The sequence below is a fragment of the Anabrus simplex genome, chromosome 3 (assembly GCF_040414725.1).
Source record: "Anabrus simplex isolate iqAnaSimp1 chromosome 3, ASM4041472v1, whole genome shotgun sequence".
NCBI lineage: Eukaryota > Metazoa > Arthropoda > Insecta > Orthoptera > Tettigoniidae > Anabrus > Anabrus simplex.
Window position 1 is genome coordinate 20851596 of NC_090267.1, and position 16922 is coordinate 20868517.

The 16922-nt window shown below is 37.3% G+C and overlaps 1 protein-coding gene across 1 annotated transcript in view; it reads left to right on the forward strand.

Annotated features, from left to right (window-relative positions):
• Window positions 1-16922, forward strand: part of LOC136866623 (uncharacterized) — a 61649-nt gene that overhangs the window by 21981 nt on the left and 22746 nt on the right. The window contains exons 5-6 of the mRNA XM_068226779.1: window positions 7141-7263; window positions 13542-13614. Of these exons, the coding sequence (XP_068082880.1) occupies window positions 7141-7263; window positions 13542-13614 (196 nt within the window). The remainder of the gene's footprint in view (window positions 1-7140; window positions 7264-13541; window positions 13615-16922) is intronic.

The window sequence follows — 16922 nt, forward strand, 5'->3', positions numbered from 1 at the left end:
TTTACTAAAATCAGTCTTCTACTCTGCCGAATGTATCAATGTTAACAAGTATTAATCTGTTAATTATTGACTCAATTTATTAATTGTGTTTTTCTGCATTACAGGATAGCATATGAAGAATGTGACACTTTAAAATGTCTAATTTCATGGTAGATTGTATCAATTTATTTTACAATAATTGTTAACCTGGTCACAAAATCATATTATCACTTCAAGTCTGTGATAATGAATTTTTTCAATTGGTCATTAAAATGGTTCCACCTATTGAATACCACAACAATAAGACGTAAATACAGGGTGAACTTTAATAAAACCGACAAACTGCAGGGACTGATTCCTGACTGGAAATGGAGGAAAAAAAGTCCTACGAACATGTGTCCGGAAATAGATGGTGTGCGTGCAGCGACAACAAATAGTCCCGGAACACAGTACATAGCTTAATCGCATCCACGTCACAGCAGATGTTCAAAGTGGCCCCCGTGGGCTGCATTGCACACGTTCAGACGTATCTTGGATTGCCTCACTCTTTCGCACGTTCCAGCCTCTCACCGAATAGCGTCACAGGCATTGTGAACACGCTGTTGAAGGGTCTGCACATCAGGAACTGGTTCAACATACACAACGCTTTTCAGAAGTCCCCAGAGGTAAAAATTCAGGGAGTTTCTGCAGGAAGTTCAGGTACGTTTCTCCGTTGACGCGTTGTGGAATAATAACTGGTCCAAGTATATGGACACATGTTCATAGGATATTTTTCCCTCCTTGCCCAGTCAGGAATACGTCCCTGCAGTTTGTCGGTTTTATTGAAGTTCACTCTGTATATTTGCTCAAAAATCCATGTCGTATCCAGCACCTGAGGAAGATGTCGAGGTGTTGGCGAATTGTAATGCAGAAGTGGGGTGGTGCTCAATCATGCAGAAACCACATAACCTGTCTTATTGCCAAAGGCACATTCTTAAGCAATATAGGCAGTGTATTCTGCAGGAAGTCAAGGTATGTTTCTCCATTGAGGCGTTGTGGAATAATAACTGGTCCAAGTATGTGGTCACCAAGAATCCCTGCTCAAACATTGATGCTGAACCGATACTGGTGAGACGCTTGGCAACCATTCCCCGGGAATTTTCTGTAGCCCATAGATGAAGGTTATACAGATTGACGATGCCATTTCTGGTAAAGGTTGCTTCATCGGTAAAGAGGACTGGTGACAGAAATCCCATTGATGACCTGGTACAAAAACCATCGACAAAATCCTATCCATGGATGGAAATCTGCTGCTGATAATCCTTGCACTTGTTGCAGGTGATAGGGATAATAGCGGTTGTCATGCAGGATACACATAATTGTCTGACTTACACCATGTTGGCGGTCCACTTGCCTGGAGCTGGTACTAGGGTTCGTCTCAAAGTCCTGTAGAACCTGTTTCTCCAGATCTGGTGTACGCACAGTCCGCCGCCTCCTTGCACATTCGTCTGTCTGGAAGGACCCATGAACACACAAACGCCCAAAAAGGGCTTGAAACGTTGTGTGATGTGATTGGTGTCTGTGAGGGTACTTGTTTTGGTATGGCCGTGCTGCCTCTCGACCATTTCCATTGGCTTGGCCGTACACAAACACCATCTCGGATTGTTCCCGACATGAATACCCGACCATTCTGCTTCCGTCAGTACGCTGCTTCAATCACACTATCTGCAACAGAAGATATACACTGCAAGTAGTCAGAGAAAATTTCATTCGTCAGTGGCATCTACCGTGTCAATGATGCATTCTGGACACATGTTCATAGGATTTTTTCCCTCCTTTTCCAGTTAGGAATATGTCCCTGCAGTTTGTTGGTTTTATTAAAGTTCACCCTGTATATCTGCTCAAAAATCAGTTACATTATCCTATAATTAATAGTTATTAGTTATTATATGATAATGTAACTAACTTGTGACCAAATATAGTTACATGTTTATTATAGTGATATTGAATAGCTACACTCATTTTACCTACCAATTGTAGCTACTGTCGATACGGACCATAATGACATTTTTATCATACCAATGAATACTTTTATCCCTCACATCATCCATCGAATGCCTTGTTCCCCACACACACACACCCAGTCTGCTACATATGAATGACGGAGTGGAAAGTTCCGTTGTTTTGTTTGACTCTATTCCATTCAGTGGAAGCTAGGACTGACCTTGAAACATTCAGGGTATAACCAGCTGTCACTTCATTCCAAGTAGCAAATATTTAAGAAAACATAAATATTATATATATTCAAGCAGTCCAAACTATTCAATACATACAAAGGGCATTGTTTTACGCTTTATTTTTTTAATACCTAAATAAAGTACATTACACATCAGTTGTTACGTCCACCTTCTCAACATAATATTCTTGTAACTGTATGCACTTTTGTCAACTATGTTTCAGTCTCTTCAGACCTTCCTGAAACCATTCTTTTGCAGTGCTGCATACCAATTCCTTGACAGCTGTGTCCGTGTCCAGTTCTGCAAAATCCACGAAACGGTTACCACGCAGAGGTTTCTTCCTGTTCAGGAACGGGTGATAATCACTTGGTGACAAGTCGGGAAAGTATGGTGGGTGTGGCAGCGCCATGAATACCATTTGATCAGTGGCAGCAGTGGTCTCTCGGCTAGTGTGCGGCCGAGCATTTTCATGTTGCCAAAGCACACCTTTAGCCCATTTCCTTGGCTGCTTAGTTTGAATGGCACGACATAAGCACTTAAGGGTTGCCACATAGGGCCTATGCTACTCTGTTAATTGTGGCCCCAAATTCCAGCCAGTCAATGAGGATGATGCCCTTTGTGTCCCAGAACACTGTCGCCATTCACTTGCTAACTAATGGCACTGTTTGACATTTCTTTGGTGGTGGACTGCCCCTATGCTTCCATTGCATCGATTGTTGTTTTGTTTGTGGCTGATGATCTTATCACCGGTCATAAGCCTAGCTATGAAGTCAGCTGGATCTTGATCATGGCATTGCAGAATTTCTCTGGACGCACCCCCACGCCTCTCCTTTTCATCTACGGGCAGGAGTCTAGGCAACCATGTTGATGACACCTTCTCCAACTGTAAGTGGCCATGCACGATCCGCTGCAGGGTGTTCCGGCTAATTCCCGTGGCTGCCTCCATTTCCGTAAATGTGATGTATTTGTTTCCTTCAATGGCCTGTTCGACCTGGGCAATGTTGGCTGGTGTTGAAACTGTCACATTCCTTCCAGAACTGGTTCCCTTGTCCACCGGTGTATACCCTGTTTTCCAACCTTCCACGCAGTTGTAAACTGTTTTCCGTAATGGCACATGCTCTCCACAGACTGGCACTACGCGCCAATGAATTTCTACAGTGGTTACGCCTTCTTTCTATAGGAGCCAAGTCGTATAGCGCTGTTACCACCTTTGAAAGTGAAATGTGAACCACAACCGGACATACAGAAAATAAAGTGTAAAACAATATGGTATGCCACTTGAACATAATTTATTAAATCTATTACATGTTTCTTCCCCTAAGGGACATCATCAGCTAGGATAAATCACACAATATATCAGATACAAAAATTGAATTACTAGATTGTTAATCAAATTAAAAACACTTTTATACACAAGGACATTTAAAATAAATTATTAGCAAACTGTGTTAAAGTGTCAAGTCATATATTGAATAACATTGGTGTGAAGTGTTCATTAAAATTCTTGATGATAAAGTTCATGGAAGCTAACGGTCATATGCATAAAATCGTAAGATGAACATGGTTGTGAATAAAAACGTTTAATTTAAAATATTTCTTGATAAGAGATCCTTAAGATCCTTGATATACATTCCTTTCAATTGTATTAAGGATTGAACGCTTCAGAATTTCAAGTCAACGCGGGGCCGGAGCATTAAAGTTATTTTTAAAATGAAGATGTTATAGCTTGTTACATGTAACTTCACTCCAATACAAAAATTTTGACTACTAGCATTATGACTTATGAGAAAAACATTAAACATATCATGAAAAAGATGTATATTCTTAATTTGCAAAATGAGATAATGCAAAATTTTAAGATTGCCACATTTGGGGAAGAAACCTAACCTGATATTCGGGTAAATAAGGAATGATGTAAAAATGCGTCCAACTGTCTTCCAAATTACTAAACAAGATAATATGTTTCTCATTGTAGAGGTGGATATTCATATATTGTATAGTTCCTCTTCCTGGGGCGAGGGGATGTTTAACCTGCCCAACTCATTTCATGTGACGTTCACATTCACATGACGTGAGCATTGGCCAGGCCTTCAACTCAAATGGAGAGAGATTCATGTGCCACGCTGTCATATGTACTAGCTTATATTTAGTTCACCCCTTCAAGGGTTTCCCTTTTGCAAACTTTTGTGATTCGAACAGGAATGTGGCTTGTTTACAGGTCTCCTTCTAAGAACTTATACCATAATTTATTGCCTAATTTTAGCTTCTGAAAGCACAAATATTTCGTCAAGTGTCGGTCAATCTCGTAGCCATGGTTCTGGGCATAGTAAAGGCCAGTGACCACAATGCTAATGCTGAGGTAGTTGAAAGGGTTTTAGACGACAATTCGGTGGACATTGATGGTGATTATAACCATATTGAAGAAGAGATTTCAAGTGAAAGTGACAATTCATCTGATACGAGTGACTGTGAAATCGTAGATAAAGTCCCGCTTGTGAAGTAAAACCTAGTGACTGGGTGTGGGTTAACAGTAGTGATAACCTACACTTAACAGGCTCTCCAGGGGCATTAGGAAAACTGAGAGACAAATATTTAGATAATTCTGTGTCAGAGTTTTCTGTATTTTTGCATTTTATGGACACATTGTTTTCCACATTGTGCAGGAATCAAGTGTTTATGCTACGGAACAGTTATCAGACCCAGGTGGGAAAAAAAGAATAGCTGATGACAAGTGGTTTGACACTAATGAGGATGAAATTAAGGCCTACTTTGCTCTCTTCATTCTGACGTTCCAGGTTCATAAGCCTCACATCCAATTGTATCGGAGCAATGATAAATATATTGAGACCCAAAAATAGTGTGAAGAGCTTTTACGTATACCCAAATGTTTTGAGATATACCACACAAAATATTTGTTCTGACATCATTTTTGGTGAGTAAAATTATTTTGACTCCTTCATTGAAAATTGTGCATGGGAATTCTGGTTGCTGTTCCATTTATGGAATTTATTTCAGAGTGTTGTGGAGTAGTCCTGCTGGGGTTGGCTTACTCATGTTGTGTGCGATTTAAATCTGATGCTAACCGAGCGTGCAGGACAGTTAAACCTGAAGCAGTTCAGTTAAGCACTGTAACAAGGAACAATATGAGTTCAAAAGCTTTCTTGCAAATATATCTGAAACATATTTTTTTTAATTGTGTCATGGAGACATTATGGCTCAAGGAATACCTGTCGCTCTTCAGCAGCCATTGTTACCCAGTACGATATATTTGCACATAACACGTACACAGAGTGGCTAAAAGTCACGGGAAGGGGTGTCCCATTAGAAAATGTGGCTTCTATGATCCCTGAGCATTGTGGCTAGCTATAGAGAAGCCGAGGAGTCTGTCACAGATACCAGTATCGTGAAAATCGGAACTTGTCGTGAGTTATCCGACTTTGAACATGGGATGATCGTTGGCCCAGAGCAATTGGTCATAGTATTGCCAAGATTACACCCGAATTCAGGTTTCTTAAGTCAACAGTGTTGAGGGTAGATCTTCAGTATTGCAGATAGAATGTTACTACCAATGTAAACCATAGTATGGAAAGATCAGAAATGTGTAACGAATGGACATCTCATTGCCTCTGCAGAACCACACTGGGTGCTTGATGGGCTACTATGAGTCAAATTACTGCCATGTTGAATGTTGGGAGTCACAAACCCACTTCTACCAGGACTGAAAGGAGGCAACTGCACTGTATATGCTTCACCAGCCGACGACCAACTCGTGTCCCTTTGCTGACACCTCGACACAGAGCTCATTGTTGTACATGGGCCTGTGAACATCAGCAATGGACCAGGGAACAGTGGTAGCATGTGGTATGGTCTGATAAATCCTGGTTCTAGTTCTGTTGAGCTGATCAGAGCGTGAAAGTGTGGCGTGTGCCCCGTGAAGCTATGGATCGTCCGTGTCAACTAAGTTGTATCCAGGTGGGACATGGCTCAGCTCTGGTCTGTGCGGCATTCTCATGGTCAGAATTAGGCCCTATTTTTGGGCTGTGGGGAGTGCAGACAGGTGCACATTATGTGGAAATTATTCAGACCATCTGCATCCCTTTCTGGCCCTAGCATAACCCATGATACCATGTTTCATCAAGAAAATGCGCCATGTCAACGCTCTATGGGGGCACGCAGGTGGTTGGAGGAGCGCTCTAGTGATTTTATGACCATGGATTGACCCTTCAGATCCCCTGATCTTAATCCAGTTGAGCATTTATGGGATGCTGTGGATGGTGGTGTGTGCTCCATAAACTCCGCACCAACTATACAAGACCAATTGTGGGTAGCAGTGCAAGATGCATGGTTCCGGATCACTCCTAAATGATTCCAACCCTGTGTAGAGTGGATACCTCGCCGTATTGAGGGCTAGCATAGGAGCAACTCAGTATTAACATCACATTCAGTGTTTTCCCAAGACTTTTGGCCACTCAGTGTAGAGCAGAAAGCTTAACTTAATAATCAATGTAATTTGGTACTTATGATGAAATACTGGCAGAATTTCCATGTACACAGTCAATAACTTTTTAATTAATAATAACTTTGAACCTACTAAGTGACCATGTCATACCAATAGCACAGACTGTCGACTGTGTCACCTGACAGTCAGTAGGAACTTAGCAAGCAGACATTTTATTCACACCCAACAAATCTATCATGTTCTTTCTTATGAATATCTGTCTGTAATATCTGCTTTTCTATATTTGATCATTCGTTTTGCAAGAACGATCTTTGAATGGAGAAATATAAACATCCTGTTCTTGGTACACGAGATAGTGAATCTTCATTTTATACATTGTTATAATTTCTGTTAACACATTTAATATGACAGTCATGGATTCATTGTGATTCACATTGCAGCAGTAATTTAGATAACATCCTCTATTACTTTTTGTTTCCATTCTAGGATTTATCTGCAACTAACTCTGATGGCAATGACAGCATTGTAAAGGTTGAGCCTCAGACTACAGTGGTTCCAAAGATAGAGAATGATTCATTAACCCTTGGATCTGAAGATGACATAACAGTGGTAAGTTCAGGAAACTTCCACCTGTTTCTTCCTTATTTCTCGAAGGAAATTTATTTTCCTGCATGATATTTTACAGTTCTTTCACAATACAATTTTAAATATGCTGATCATTGTGTACATTTCTTTCGAGTAGTCGGGATAATTACATAAAATCAGTTTCATGGTCCGTATCGCACTTCAATAGATTCACAATTAAGTATTTATTATTTTGCACCTAGTCGATACAATGATTGCTTAAGGCAATTTAATGGTTAAAAGTGGTACATGTTTCATATTTTATCAACATCTTCAGCCACATAACACTGTTTGGATGAAAAATATATAAAATTGACAAAGTAATGCTTAAGAGGAAGTGTCCTTAAAATTAACATAATAATTGACAACTAAGAATTAGTTATATTTTCATCTGCATTAATAATAACCACATTGTGATATCTGCTTTTCTTCATTTCGACAATTACCTATAAACTGTATAATTTATAATTTATAATTTGACCTTTTTTCATGAATTATTAAGAAAAGAATATTCATTTAGGACATACTCTCTATGGAATATTGTACAAGTGTTTCCTTGACAACCGCTTTCAATTGTAGTAATAATTTATATATTTTCTCTTGAGTTTTTGTTTGTTTTAACGTTGTCAATCTGGGCTACCGTCATGCACAGAAGTTATGCCCTATTATCTATTAACAATAGTCACAATTCATTTAAAATGTTATAGAACTTATTCCACATTTGATCGCTCTCAAAACACATACATTTGTGTACTGTTTTCCGCATACGAGCTTATATCTGAACAATTTCTTTGTATAAAGGAGCGGATTCTGGTGACGAGTGACGTGAAGTAGTCTCCAAGACTAGTTCCAGACTGACCTGGGGTGCGCGTGCTGCTGGTCTATATGTAAAACTGGCACAAAATGGCTGACCCTAGACTCCTCCCGGATAGGATATCAATCTATTCCATTGATATTGTGAATATTAGTGAGATAGTGCGATCGAGAGGTAGCTAAATGTATTCCATGAATCTCGATTGTATGCGGAAGCTGATCCATTCATAAACTATCTTGCAATATCCATAGCGTCATCCCTGCCTCTTAAGCAATTGCGGGACTCCCCGCGACAGGCCACGTGTTCAGTGTATCACGTGGGGATGCTTTCTTTATGTGACAGAATTCCAAAGATGCATGTGGTGTCATTTGTTCTCTTAATCTTAGTATAATTTGAGATGATAATTTAATCTCTCCTCGCCTTTTCGTCCCGTCAAGCTGGCTTCCTACATAAAATTTCTTTGTGGAATGTTGGCTATCCGTGATTTTCGCCCCCACTGTATTATCATGTGGTACGGGATCGTGGCCTGCCCTCTTCTGCTTTCGTCACACAGATATCTCCATTGCATTCGCTGCTTGGATAGAACTTCCCCTGGTTTTCAATGCTCACGCATTTCCCCTCCCGGACCTGTGAGCGCCATATACAGAACATGTTTAATAAAATTTTAAATTTATGTGCCTGGTTCACTAATTCATAGCTCTGATACGGTACAGCTCATAGGTTGATTACTGGATTGATAAAGTCAAAAGTATTATTGAGAGGTTGGGTTTAGGAAACTATTGGGGGAAGGAGTGGGAAAGGAGGAATGAAGTGTGTTGGAGGAATACTTAAAAGGGATTAAAGATGTTAAAGCTCAGGAGCTGGAGGCTGAAAGCAGGAAAAGGAGACCCTAAACATGTTTAGTAGAATTAAACAGGTAGTCAATATAAGAATAGTAAATGTGAACAGATTAGAGAGAAAAGGACTAATTTGGTGGATGATGGATGTATACATGAATAAAGAATGGATGAGAATGAAGGACAATTCGATATGTTTATTGTGCGGTGATACAAGAGAAGAGTTCCACTTGTTAACAGTATGAAAGGGAACTTGTGTGGAGAGAGAAAAATTCATGAGTGAGAGACAATTGGGAGCCATGAAACAGCCGGGTAACGATCAGAAGATCATAAATTGGATAGTGAAAGAGTGGGAAAAACCCGGGTGTATAAGCAAGTTTGTAGTTGTAGTTAGAATACGCTGTATAAAGAGGTTAAAGGAAGTAGACTTTAGCAGGTAGTAGTGTGATATATACAAATATCTCCTGTCGTATTTATTGTTGTTGCAAATAGGAAGTAGCAGAGAGAGATACTTAGGAAAGCAATAGAAAACTAAGGTCTCCCCACACTGTTGGTTAGTAGAGTGGGGGGAGAGAGTGGGTGTGTCACAGTGGTATCATAGGTCAGTGTTCAGTTGTCTGACTTTGCTGAGTGGGCGATGGGACATGCAGCTATCTGTGTCACTACACTCAATGGCAGGTAACGACTTCCCCATTAGAGGGTGGGAAGTACACCCACGCTGACGCACACCCAAGTAAGTAGACATTTTGTAGATAGGCCATTGGTTTTGGTTTTGTTTTGTCTGCCGTTTTGCTGTCCGTTTTTTGTTTAATAGTGTTGATTATTATTTGTATCCTTATAGTGTTTTGTATTTTCACAGTTCTGCTTTGTCTTATTTGTTCGTTTTCTATTTTCTCCATAAAGATTAATTAGGTTGAAAAACTGTAAAATCTGGAGAAAATAAATCTGTCGATCTATCAATCTATCTATCTATCTATCATAATGCAGTAAAATGTTATTGTAATGAACACCATTTTAATGTAATGTTCAGAATAGCAAAATTATTTTTAGACCCCCTTTTTTTCCCTATTTAATGTGTGTCAAAATATCTCATTGTAAATAATTATGAACTTTCAGTATAGTGAATTAAAATGTATCCTTTTTGCTTATATTTAACATTGTTCAAAATATATTCGAAATTCATCCTGTTTTAATCACTGGGTATTTCACACAACATGTCTCCATGTAGCTAATACCAGGCGGCACACTCTATACAACACACAGGCGAAACTACCCACTTACAAATCAGGGGAAGGTAAACGAACACATCACAGTTCTGAAGAGCAGGTTGCATACCCAACAAGCATGTGAAGATTATCTTATTCAGTTTTGGTCTACCAGTACTGAACGTCATTAGGTAGAATTAATTTCTTATACATACATAGCAAATTAAAGCCAATTTTCTGTTAATAAAAAATCTTCAAATATTGGGATGCGCAGATTGTAATACAGTATTCGTGTTTATAGGATACGGTTCAGGAAGCCATTTTCATACATGTATGTAATTGATCGAGCTGTATATCGATTTCAAAGTAACCAATACATAAGAAGTAACGGTGTTGGCTGGGTAAGAATGCCACATTTATAATCAACCAATGAAAGTTACAGTTTCACATCTCTACCTTCAGTACTGTATTTCATTTATTCACGTCTCATGATGCGTTCATTGTTTATCTTTTGTTCATGAAGCAACAAATGTACTAGCATGCCAGTTGACTCCTTCATCAATATGGATCAAAAGAAGCAAAAGCCCTTTTCTTTAACCTCTCAGTGTGGGACGACTTTCACTACCTGGCTACCCTGTGTTGCGCGAGGATTACAGCTCCAAGCATGCTATGAAAGCAGGCTTTTAGTTAATCAAGCATAACTGCAAAGCAGTTCAGTGAATTTCACCAAAAGTTTCAGTTTGTTATTAATGCATAAACACGCATACAGAATAAGTTACCGGAATTATGTAAGGTCAATTCAGTGGAAATATCTTGTAATGCTTTCAAATCAAACAAGCAATATGGCTGAACCAAATATTTACATATAAACTACTACAAAAACCACGTAAATTTCCTACATAGTATCCATAATTTACCATGTATCAAAACAGAAATAACAAACCATGTGACAACATATACGTTGAGCCTAAATATCTGCCTGTTCTACTAACCACCTTTACCAACTCGACAGTAAAAAGGAACTTAAAAATTTTCGTAGGACATAAGCAATTTCTTTGCAGTATTGTGAGGCCCATAACCTGTTGTAATTTGCCCTCTTTGCACCTTGTAATTATCTCTGTCTTCACAAACAAACCCACCATTGATTACATTATGGACGTTATTTTCCCGTGTATCACAAGCAACATCGCTCGCATGATCAAACTTTCTATATCATCATTTGCTAAAATATAATTAATTTTTGCATCTGGGATCACAGAAAATGTTCATCTGCTATGCTGTCAACAAGAGAAATTGTTGCTTTTTCAGACGCGATATATCATACCTATTCACAACTAAGTATTTTTTTATTTTCCACCATGTCGATACATTAGTTGCTTAAGGCAACCTATTGGTTAAAAGTGGTACACGTTTTGTATATTATTAACATCTTCAGCCACATAACACTGTTTAGATGAAAAATTGATATATTGACAAAGTATCAATGCTTTGGGAGAAAGTGTCCTTAAAAGTAGCATAAGAAGATTAAATGACAACATTAAAAACAACAGAAAAAGTCATATGAAATATTTTTATATCCTTGTTGGATGGTTTTTATTCGTATATTCAGTAGTATGTTTTCTTGCTTAACATGTTCTTTTTTGGTTGTTGTTGTTGTTGTCCCCTGCAGATACATTTTTACTGTATATCATAAATGTCATAAAGGAATACTAAAACTACACTATCCATAATTCGTAAAATAATCACACCTCTAAGTTCAATAGTAAATTTTAGAAATAGTTCAACCTATATGATGGCAAAGTCTATACAGGTTCTTTTAAAGAAACATTTTAAGTTTACTTTGACAACAGTACTCAACAACACAATTGAATTTTGCAATAAAATCAAGGATTTTGAATTAAAGGAAAGTAACACAATTCACCGTCTGACATCTAATCCAACATACCAATATCTAAAACAATAGATATTATAAAAGATAGGAATCCATGTGATGACAATGTGGAAGAGGAGAGGAAGATGTGCCTCATAGTGTTCAACAGAGTTTGACTCTTGTGCAGGCAACAAACATGGCATGTAGTCTTCAGGATTTTCTTCTGTCACAAAGTAATGCACCAGAATCTGTGTTAAATTCAAGTGCAGTGGTTGCTGACTACCTTGAATATTCACTTGTGTCTGGGATTGTTCAGAAGAAAATCACAAACTTTAGAAAGAAAGTAAAGTTGAGGACATAATATACCAGTACAGAGTAAAATTTGAGTGCTGAAAACTTCTTGCAAGTACCTATACTTTATATCGTTACTTCATGTATAGAATAATGATTTAATAAATACAGTATTACAGTATTAAAGTTTTTATGATTAAATAATGTAGATTCTTCAACAGGTTTAACAATGTGCGAGTTCTTAAGAATTAACTTATTTCAGTAGAACAAAATTTCACTATAACAAATTAATTTCTGAGGTCCCCAACATTTTTTATACTGGTACTTTACTGTATGATTTTCACCCTAACTGATAATTTTGTACATTTCTTTTTGGTGGAAGTTGAAGATAGTATGAAGGAAGTTTTGTCCTCGTAAAAGGGAGGGACTCATAATTCTGTGACTGTTAAAAGTGTAATGTTCATTCGGAAGGACGTTAAAGTTATTAGTAGAGATATTAGTTTTGATTAACTTAAAAAAGCCATATAAAACCATTCATTCAGCATAAATTGACACCATTGAAACATACTGTAACATTGATAACATTAATTCAAGATAGAATAGACTTCTGAAATCCTAAACAATTTACAAGCTTTCAGGATGAATAGCTTACTTGGTCAGTGTATGGTTATGAGTGGAAATCTCTCTGTGTGTTTTCTTTATGCAGTTTTATACTATTTCAGTTATTAGTACAAAAGTTTGCACATTTCTCTTACAAGACCTGTGGTTAACACTACCTAACAATTCAACACCCATGAAATTTAGCCGTTTGATATTTTAATTGTTTACCCACATGAGCCAAAATTGTCTCTCTCTAAAACTAACACATCTGGATCAGTCTTTATGGGACATTGAGACCCATGTCTTAGGGCCTCAGATTACATGGTCAGTATAGTTCATTGGCCCAGTAACTTTAGACTTCTTCACGTTATAGACTACTGTTTAGAAAGTCGTTCACTAAGGAAATACGTATTTATACTTTCTTAAACCGTCTGTAGTGCAATGAGTTTCTTTCACAAATTGTTCCACCAGATTGACATTATTTTACACTTGCTTGTTCCTGTCCATTTCTTCTTTTTTAATTTAAAGGTAAATTAATGATATTTTAATTGTGCAAATATGAAATCTATTCTGTTAACTGTTTGTTGTTTACTTGTATGTTTTTACTCTTGTTATTTTCTGAATTTCTTACTCACAGCCTTTTGCAGAGAATAAGGATGAAGCATTCATTGGTGAACATACAGTTGATCAACTGGTTCCATGTTTCAATGATGAAAGCAAGTAAGTACAGCTTTCTTTAACTATTCACTGCCATGTTCAGCGGTGGATAATTTATCTCTGTGCATTAGCTATTTTTGTCATTGTAACACTTCAGCTCTAATATTTTAAGAAACTATTGGTAGGAATTGAGTGAAATACAGTCAAACCTCAATATCTCGAACCTCCATTACTCAAATTATCAGCACCTTGAAGTAACTTAATTTTCCCAGCCATTTGCATATTCCTCACCTTTATTCTTTTCTCTATTACTTGAAGTTTGGTTAAACTAATTTCTTGATTTTTCACAGCAAACATTTCGTCCCTTGAAACAAAAAATACTCTGTACCTCAAATTTTGTACATCAACTGTGCAATAAAACATTTGCGATTCAGGGAAACAGTTAACAAGTAAGGAAAGGGTTACGGTGATATGCTGGGAGCTAATAGAACGAGAACTGAAAAACTAAAACTTCTAGTCATTGGAAAATTGGTGAAGCCTCGCTGTTTCCCAGGTGTGGAATTAATTACAGTCACATATGAAATCAACCCCCAAAATCGTGGATGACAAGCTTAATTTACGAATCTTGGCTACATGGTATTGACGAGAAGTTTGAATGCGAAGAGAGGAGAATCCTCCGTTTCGTAGACAGCTGCTCATTCAGGAGTTAAAGGCCTGTTCTTCTTGCCACTGAACATAACATCCAAACTACAACCCATGGTCCAAGGAGTGATTAAAAATTGAAGCATTTCAATAGGAAGAGGGCTGTTCAAAGAATTCTGAGAGGAATTGAATCCGAGGAGTCATGAACAGACATTAACTACTACAGTCAATGACAGTGCTGAGTACATTGTGGTCTTATCTGAAACAGGAAACAATCGTAGACTGCTTCCGCTAAGCAAGATTTTAGAAAGGGGACTCAGGAGCTTCAGAACATGAAGAGGAGGAAATCACTCTTGTTCTTGAAGACTGGGTGGAGTATTAGCAGCTTGTTAACTGCAAAGCTGATTTTGAGGCTTACGTAAATGTGGACTCTTGACGTAAAAATGGCCGAGCCTCCTACAGATGTTACAAATTTCATGTCCGGTCTGTATTGAAATATACATCAGTTTAAAAAATATTAATAAAATTTATTAGAATCAACCTATTCAATACAATTGAGTTCCTAAAGTAAGGATTTACATCTTACATCTTATTGTACTAAAATTTGATTGGGCATGTTTCGCCCATTATAAGGACATCATGAGCCTTTTTACACTCGTACCTAAAAGACAGAAACTAGGATCCTGATTATTTTGGTCAAAATATAACATTAAGAATAAGTATTACAAAATGTAAAATTGTTATGAGTTCTTAATTGATAATTTACAATTAATGCTTGTTTAATGTTTGCGAAGAAATAAATAATGTTGGTGTGATATTGCACTGGTGATTTAAAATATTGTATAAAGTAGACAACTAGTCCATATCCACATAATAATGAGAAGGTCTATGGCTAAGGTTGAATCTTGAGTTGCAGTATCAATGTATGAGTGAAATTCAGTTAAAAGCAACCTAATTTAAATTTGAAGAAAAGGTTAAAATGGACCTTTAGTAGCTTAATTAAGATGACATTGAAACTTTCTTACTGGGAACTTGTACTAATAAACTATAGTATGGCGCTGTCTAGGTGATGAATTTATTGGATCCATTAAACTCGTTGTTTACGAAGTGGGTCCACTGTCTTCGTACTTTTATTGGAGAAATTTAAAAAAAGTTCACAACTGAATGTTGCCGTGTAGGTCTTTACTAGCTGGAGTGGTTATTTTCTCTTATACAAAATAAAAAAGAAACTACCGACAGTAACCAAAGAGTTAATTAAATCTTCTGACTCCAATCACACAAATCTAATTAAAAGTCTAAAAACCAAGATCAACGACAACATCATAGTAACTAAAGCAGACAAAGGAGGGACTACCGTATTATTAGACAGGAACAAATACATTAAAAGGACACAAAACTTTAATAAAGATCCCACCACCAGAATCCAACGAAATTTGAAAACACTAATAAAGACTTCAACTTTTTTACTCACTGAACAAGAGCAGCAAAAACTATTCAATATGAACCCTAATATTCCCACGGCCAGAGCCTTACCTAAGCTGCACAAGAAAGGCACACCCATGCATCCCATAATTAATGCAGAAGAAGCCCAACTTGTAAGACCTCAATGTACATTCACCATTTCCTCAAAAGACACTATATTTTTAATAACAAATCCCCTCTAAAGAACTCAGCTAACTTTTGTGATGTTTTAAAGAAATTTAACCTACTACCTAACCACATCATGTGCTCCTATGATATTACAAATAGGTATTCTAAGGTGCCGACAAAAGAAACAGTAAACATTATCAAGGACAACCTTTCCAAACATAGCAATCTTAGCACTCTTGAAATAGATGAATTTATCAAGATTCTGAACGTTGTACTAAAGAGCAACTATTTCACTTTCAGCGGCAAAATTTATCACCGATGGGAGATCCTTTATCAGGCATCTTGGCTGACATGTACATGGACTCATTAGAACAGCACAAAATAACTTCATAAATAAAGGGACTCAGCCTATGGCTTAGATGTGTAGACGATACGTTTGAAATAATCAACAGTAATCTTAACAATAGCAACGAAATATTAGATTCTTTAAACACCCTCGATCAAAATATTAAGTTCACAAAGGAGGATGAGGTCAACGGATCCATTAACATTTTAGACATTACTATAACATGCAATAAGAACACATTTAATTTCCAAATTTACAGAAAACCTACCCACACTCCACTAACAATTAAAAATTCATCAATAAACCCTAACTCCCAGTTTAATTTACAGTTTAATTTACAGAGTCTTAAAAATCCCTTTATCACCTAAGAATCTAAAAACAGAAATTCATTACATTAAGAATTTAGCAGAATTTAACAGTTTTAAAATAGAAATAGTTAACCGAATAATTAATAAAATCAAATATAAAATAACAGCAAACCTCGTCCCAGATAAACCCAAAAATCTGAGTTCACCACGTTCACCTACAATAATCCAGGCATTTACCAAGTAACAATCCCCCTAAAACACAAAACAGCAACATTGACTTTAAGACAACAAACACCAACCGTAACCTGTTTTTTAATCACAACACAATCAACACAAACAATAGTATCTGCTCAACCTCAGGCATATACAGGCTGAAATGCAGGCAGTGTGAAAATTCGTATATTGGGAAAACAGGCTGAAAAAGCTTCCTAACTACAAATCAGGAGCACTATAATGCCAATAGACACAACAAGTTCTCAGCCATG